The 7,286-nt window shown below is 39.5% G+C and overlaps 1 protein-coding gene across 1 annotated transcript in view; it reads right to left on the bottom strand.

Moving 5' to 3' along the window:
* The window catches only part of CEP120 (centrosomal protein 120), a 145,784-nt gene extending 145,201 nt beyond the window's left edge, over positions 1-583 (bottom strand). Inside the window, exon 1 of the mRNA XM_007942245.1 lies at positions 535-583. Coding sequence (XP_007940436.1) covers positions 535-583 — 49 coding nt within the window. The remainder of the gene's footprint in view (positions 1-534) is intronic.
* Positions 584-7,286: the final 6,703 nt, after the last annotated feature.

Raw genomic sequence — 7,286 nt, 5'->3', positions numbered from 1 at the left:
GATGATGGGCTCGAGTATAGCAGGGATTGTGGGGCTGGCGCGGGATCGGGCAGTGTTTCGTTCTGCTTGCATGGGGTCGCTATGAGTCGGAAACGACTTGACGGCACTTAACAACAACAACATATCCGACCAACATAAGCACTGCAGCCATCTAAGATCTATAAAGATAAAAGCTTCCGAAATACTTCTAAAATTGCAAGAAATATGTATTCCAGCCAAAAGCAAAGTTCTTACATATGATATTACCAAAAAGCCGCTGAAGAGCTCATGGAAATCGTTTTTTCCTAGATTCTCTGAGACTACGGTCAGTCACATTAAATACCACCTATTCCTATTAGCTCTCATGCTCCCATGCGAAATTGCTAAATCAATCGCCTAACAGACCTCACTACTCACAACTTTGAACAAGTCTTTGGGGACTACAAAAGCAAAGATGACAGGGTTTTTAAGATTAATAACGTCTTGGTCCCACATTGCTCTTTTAAAAATCAGGAAGCACTAAGTAGTAGAAAAAGCAAGTCTGAGGCCTCTCACCTTCGAGGATGGACACAACGATGAGCAGTTGGTCGGACTTGGAGACCATGGTCGCCGTCGCCGGCCTGCAGGCGGGCTCTGCTGAAGAAAGAGGGGCCCGTGTGAGTCGCGGGAAGCCTAGGGCCCCTAGTGAGGCTCCCAGCGGCGGCCCCGCCGCCCACCCGCCCTGAGTTCCTGACTTCCGGACCCCACTCCGCGGCCTGGCACCGCTGCTGACTGCAGCGCGCCCGTATTCCCTGCCCAGGGCCGCCAGCTCAGCCCCTAACCCAACCCCAACCCAAGACAAAAGTTCTCCGCAGCCGGGCCTGTGAGCAGACAGTGCAGAGCCCGCCGCCCGAGGACCTTTTGCCGCCTGCGTAGCCGCTTTTCAAACGCCCGGGCAGCCGCCCTGCTTCCGCCTAGCAACCAGGCCCGGAGGCCCAGAGCCAGCGGAAGGCTGGAGGACAAAGGGTGATAGAGTCCAGGGCAGTTGAGGATAGAACGCCTCCCAGCCCGCTTTACCTCGCGACCTTTTACCACGGTTCCAGATCCCTGGGGAAAAGAATAGTCCATTACCTCACAGCGCCCCCTACTAGCGAGACAGAGGACAGAGAAAGGCGGGCGATTTGGCGGGGGGAGGGGCGACAGGTGCGCAGACGCAGTTTACTGCAGTAAACGCTGCGAGAAGCCAGTAACTCCATGTAAGGAGTGTGAATGTAGCATATTCTCTGTTTTATGCTGGAAACACAAACTAGGAAATATTATCAGTGAGAATTTAAAAAGAAAGTAGCTCTGTTCAGGTCCTGAATATGAATATTGCTTAAAAAATTAAGTCACACACGTTGTGGAAAATGTAACCAATGCCACTCGAACAATATGAATAGTAATTGTCAAATGGGAACCTAATTTTCTGTAAAAACTTTTACCAAAAATGTAATGAAAGAAAAAAAAAGGGAAAAAAATTAAGTCACAGAAAAAATTGACAAATATGAACTCGAAAACCACCTAGTTGTTCTCTCTCAGGACTTTAAGTTGTTAAACTGTGAAAACCAGCCGTATCAATACGATAATTATTTACGTTAGCGCCTCCGAAAACTCTCAGAAGTTTCTGTACATTAGAAATTACCCTGAAACGAAAATACTGTCACGTAGTTAGGACAAAGAAAAGTGTAGGTTGTGTCCTCTACCACACAGTAAACAAATAACTCAAGTTTCAAATGAAGCAGGATGACTAGATACCAGTGCTTCAAATGTTCATTCCGATTCAAACCCCGTGGAGAATATGCATTTCCACCCCAGACGTACTAATCAGAATGTACAGTTTAACAAGATCCCCAGGTGATTTCTTATCTACAAGTAAGTATCCTGAAACCAAAAAACAAACCCACTGCCTTCCAGTCCAATCGAACTCATAGCGACCCCTCCTTGGGTTTCTGAGGCTGTATCACTATGGAAATAGATTGCCCAACCTTCCTTCGGAGGAGCCAGCCTTCTGATCAGCAGTCAAAGGCCTTAGGCACTATGCCTCACCTGGAGATCTTGTTAAACTGCACATTCTGATTTAGTGTATCTGGGGTGGAAAGGCAAATTATCAGCAGGGAACGGAAATGAATCAGTTCAAAGACCAGCTAGATACAGCCCTCAACTGACATTTTTATACTTCCATGCATACTGCAGGCTTTATTTTAGGAAAAGGTTAGAAATCTTTGAGAAATTATCTAGCTTGAAACAGGAAGTGGGGTACTAGAAGGCAGTGTGGATATATTTAATATTAAATTTTGTAATAATTTCGCTTTGAAAAACAAAAGTAAATCACAATAATATATGGTATAGGGGGAAATACAACAGCAGGGATGACTCAAAATGAGAACAAACAGTTGCAAGCATCCATTAATGACAGGAACATGGAATTATGTAGTATAAAGCCAGGAAAGTTAAAAGTTGTCAAAAATGAAATGAAATACTTAAAGACAGATATCCTAGGCATTAATGAGCTGAAATGGCCTGGTATTGGCTATTTTAAATAGAACAATCATATAATCTATGCTGGGAATGACAACTTGAAGAGGAAAGGTGTCACATTCATAATCAAAAAAAGCATTTCAAGATCTAACCTGAAATACAACACTGTCAATGATAAGATAATGTCCATATGCCTGCAAGGAAGACCAGTTAATACCACTCTTATTTAAATTTATGTACCAACCCCTAATGCCAAAGATGAAGAAATTAAAGATTTTTACCAACTTCTGCAGTCTGAAATTGACCAAACAGTCAATCAAGATGCATTGATAATTACTGGTGATTGGAATGAAAAAGATGGAAACACATAAGAAGGTTCAATATTTTGAAACTATGTCCTTGGTAATAGAAATGACATTGGAGATCTCATGATAGAATTTTGCAAGACCAACAATCTATTCATCAGTTGTACCCTTTTTCAATAACATAACCGGTGACTGTACTCATGACTTCACCAAATGGAATACACAGGAATCAAATTGCTACATCTGTGGAAAGAGATGATGGAGAAGCATAATATCATCAGCCTGAACAAGACCAGAGAACAACTGCAGAACAGACTTCAGATGCTCACATGCAAGTTCAAGTTGAAGCTGAAGAAAATTTAACAAAGTCCATGAGAGCCAAAGTATACAAAAACAACAACCAAAAAAAAAAACTTAGTATACCAAAAAACAAACTCATTGCCATCGAGTCAGATCCAACTCATAGCAACCCTTCCTTGGGTTTCCAAGGCAGTATCTCTATGGAAGTAGATTGCCCAACCTTCCTTCCAAGGAGTGGCTGGTGGGTTTGAACTGCCAGCCTTCTGGTTAGCAGTCAAATGCCTTAGGCATTATGCCACCAGAGCGCCTAACTTGAGTATGTTGTTGTTGTTTTGTGCCGTGAAGTCAGACCTGACTCATAGCAATGCCTCCTTAGGTTACCGAGGCGGTATCATTACAGAAGTAGATTGCCCAACCTTCCTCCCAAGGAGTGGCTGGTGGGTTTGAACTGCCAGACTTCTGGTTAGCAGTCAAGTGCCTTAGGCAGTACGCTACCAGAGCTTTAGAGACCATCTGAAGAATAGATTTGACACATTGAACACTAATGACCAAAGACCAGATGAGTTGTGGGATGACATGAAGGATATCATATATGAAGAAAGCAAAAAGTCATTAAAAAGACAGGAAAGAAATAAAACACTAAAATGGATGTCAGAAGAAATTCTGAAACTTGCTCTTGAATGGAGAGTAGCTAAAGCAAGTGGAAGGAAGAACATTGTGAAGAATGGGAATTCCAGAACACTTAATCATGCTATATGGAACCTGTACATAGACCGAGAGGCAGTTGTTTAAACAAAACAAAGGGATACTGCATGCTTTAAAATCAGAAAAGGTGTGCATCAGGGTTGTATCCTTTCACAATACTTAATCTGTATGCTGAGCAAATAATCTGAGAAGCTGGCCTGTCTGAAGAATATAGCATCATTATTGGAGAAAGACTCATTAACAACCTGTTACATGCAGATGATACAGCCTTGCTTCTGAAAGCTTAGAGGACTTGAAGCACTTACTGATGAAGATCAAAGTATGGATTCAATATAGATTATACCTCAACATGAAGAAAACAAAATCCTCACAACTGGACCAATAAGCAAAATCATAATAAATGGAGAAAAGATTGAAGTTGTCAAGGATTTCATTTTACTTGGATCCATAATCAGTGCCCATAGAAGCAAGCAATCAAGAAATCAAATAACATATTATACTGGGAAAATCTGCTGCAAAAGACCTCTTTAAAGTGCTGAAGAACAAAGATGTCTCTTGGAAGACTAAGGTGCACCTGACCTAAGCCATGGTACTTTCAATAGTCTCATATGCATATGAAAGCTGGACAATGAATAAGGAAGACTGAATAAGAATTGATGCATTGGAATTATGATGTTAGCTGGGAATATGGACTATACTATACCATGGACTGGCCTGAAGAATGGCAAATATGTCTTAGAAGAAGTACAGCTTGAGTGCTCCTTAGAAGCAAGGATGGTGAGACTTCATCTCATGTACTTTGGACATGTTATCAGGAGGGCCCAGTCCCTGGAGAAGGATATTATGCTTGGTAAAGTAGAGGGTCAACAAAAAAGAGGAAGACCCTCAATGAGATGAGCTGACACAATGGGCTCACACATAGCAAAGATTGTGAGGAATGTGCAGGAGCAGACAGTGTCTCCTTCTGTTCTACTTAGGGTCACTATGAGTCAGAAACAATTCTATAGTACCTAGCAACAAAAGAGAGGAAATAGCACAAGGATGTCACCTTAAGCCTAACTTCTCCCACTGCTGTCTTGTTCTTTAACCTTAGAAGTTATTACTTTGGGAGTAAATCATGTGTCATCTCTGGACTTCAACTGTTCGTTTGCTTTGTGTCCAAAAGAAGAGGAGAGTGTAAAGATTGGACTACATTACTTCTAATGCCCTTTCAGTCTCCTTCAAAGACTTTCCTGAAATGAGACATTATTCAATATTAAGTTAAAGATCTCCTTTGCTATGATCTTTGAATAATATATTCTTTTGTGAAATATGTTAAACATACTCAAAGTAGACAAAAATAGTGTATTGAATACCTATGTATCCAGAACCAAGTTTCAATAATTAATTATATGCTTAACACAAATCATCTTCATCTGTTTCTTGACACCCTAACTCACTCCCAAATGTGTTATTCTGAAGGAAATCCTTGATATCATATCAATTCATCTCTTTTAACATGCACCTCTAAAAGATAAAGACATTTTCTGAATATTTAAACATTCAACTGCAATTTCATCATTATATCTAAAACTTAATAACAATTCCTTAACATCATTAAATACACTGTTCATGTTTCCCTGATAGTCTTACAAATTTTTTCAGTGATTTTTTTCAAATCAGATCTAAACAAATTTAAAACAAAACATTTGATTATATGTCTCATGTCTCTTTTAATCAATTGATAGGTGCTCCCACTTTTTCTCCCTTGAATTCTTTATTGAAGAAACTGGTCATTTATTCTCCAGAGTTTACCACAGTCTGAATTTTGATGACACAATACCAAATGTTGTCATTTAACATATCCTGTGTTGAGAAGTCTAATAGATGTGTCCAGATTGACAAAAATACTTCAGGAAGAATACCAAACAAAATACAATGTTATCCATGGGGTAGAAGAAAACTTAGCATTAAACTCTAGGCAAAGGGTAGTGAAAGCAATGACAGCTAGTGTCCAAAACATAAAAAATATCTCAGGAGGTCAGGGTTTGGGACCTACCTCTGCCATTTACATGCTGGGTGACCTTAGGAAAGTCACCTTTTCTCTTTGGGACTTAATTTTAGCCATTAAATGAGAGTATATGTAAATCCTTAGTTCAGAACTCAAATGTAGTAAATGCCATTTGGTTATTGTTACCTTGTTATATAAACAGTCTCAGAATTTATAGCTCAAAATGCTAACCAGAAGGCTAGTGGTTCAAACCCACCAGCCACTCCTTGGAAGGAAGGTTGGGCAATCTACTTCCATAGTGATACCGCCTCGGAAACCCAAGGAGGGGTCGCTATGAGTCAGGGCCTACTCGATGGCACATAACAACAACAACAACAACAGCTATAAAGAACTAGGAAGTACCCATCGATACATCTTCTTGTTTTGCTTTAGGATATCCCAAACCAAAAACCCATTGCCATCAAGTCAATTCAGACTCATAGTGATCCCATAGAACAGAGTAAACTGCCCCATAGGGTTTCCAAGACTATAATCTTTACCAAAGTAGACTACCACATCTTTCTCCTGTGGAGCGACTGGTGGGTTCAAACCACTGACCTTTCCGTTAGCAACCAAGTCTTTAACTACTGCACCACCCAGTGTTCTTAGAATATCCAATGGGACTTAAAACCTAGATTACAAATCATTACTGAGTGCCATAGCATAATCTCAGGTCTTGAAAAATCTGACAAATCAGTACAATTACTAAGAAATTTTTTTCATGTAGTAAAATTCTCAGTGTCCTTTATCTGAGTTTTAACCCCACAAAAAACATTATGACTTCTAAAATTACCTCACCAAAGCTACTGAAAAGTCATCAAATTAGTCCATTACATAAAAATGAATGACATGAACTTGCACGTGTTATTCTGCTTTCTGTTATTCCACAATCTGTTTTCTTTTGGTGGGCAATATTAAACAGTAAAAACTTCAGTTCTAGACAAATCACATTTTAGCTTAAATTCATGAGGGAAAATTTTGTTATCAGTTTATGAAGTAACAATTTCTGTTTCAAAATACATAAGTAAATGCTAATGATATGTATTTTGTCTATTAGACAGTGTGAAATTCATTACACTATAAGCACGCAAATTCAAACTGATAATTTGGATTAAAGGCTTTATTCTGGATTCATTAATTTGTTAACCTAACAGTTAATCATATTAGCTAGATTTCTATTTCTGTGAATTTCTATCAAAAGAAGGGGAAAATAGGAGAAAACAAGGCAATTTTACTCATTGTAAGCCTTTCTTTTCTGGAGCTATATTATATTTTGAAAAATACTCTGTAGAATTTGTCTTTTTTTTTTTTTTTTTTTAATCTTTCAACATCTTATGTGGCCTACTGCAGGAGGGATTAAGAGCTGTATTCTCCTTACTCAGCCTCTTTTGTCTTCATATCCCATCACACAGTCCTCCCCTCACATACACACACACACATTCAAAGACACGAACACATACACACAGTAAAAT

This window comes from Orycteropus afer, unplaced genomic scaffold (genome assembly GCF_000298275.1).
Source record: "Orycteropus afer afer isolate SDZICR_OR568_19922 unplaced genomic scaffold, OryAfe1.0 scaffold00086, whole genome shotgun sequence".
Classification (NCBI taxonomy): domain Eukaryota; kingdom Metazoa; phylum Chordata; class Mammalia; order Tubulidentata; family Orycteropodidae; genus Orycteropus; species Orycteropus afer.
This window is presented reverse-complemented; position numbering and strand designations above follow the sequence as displayed.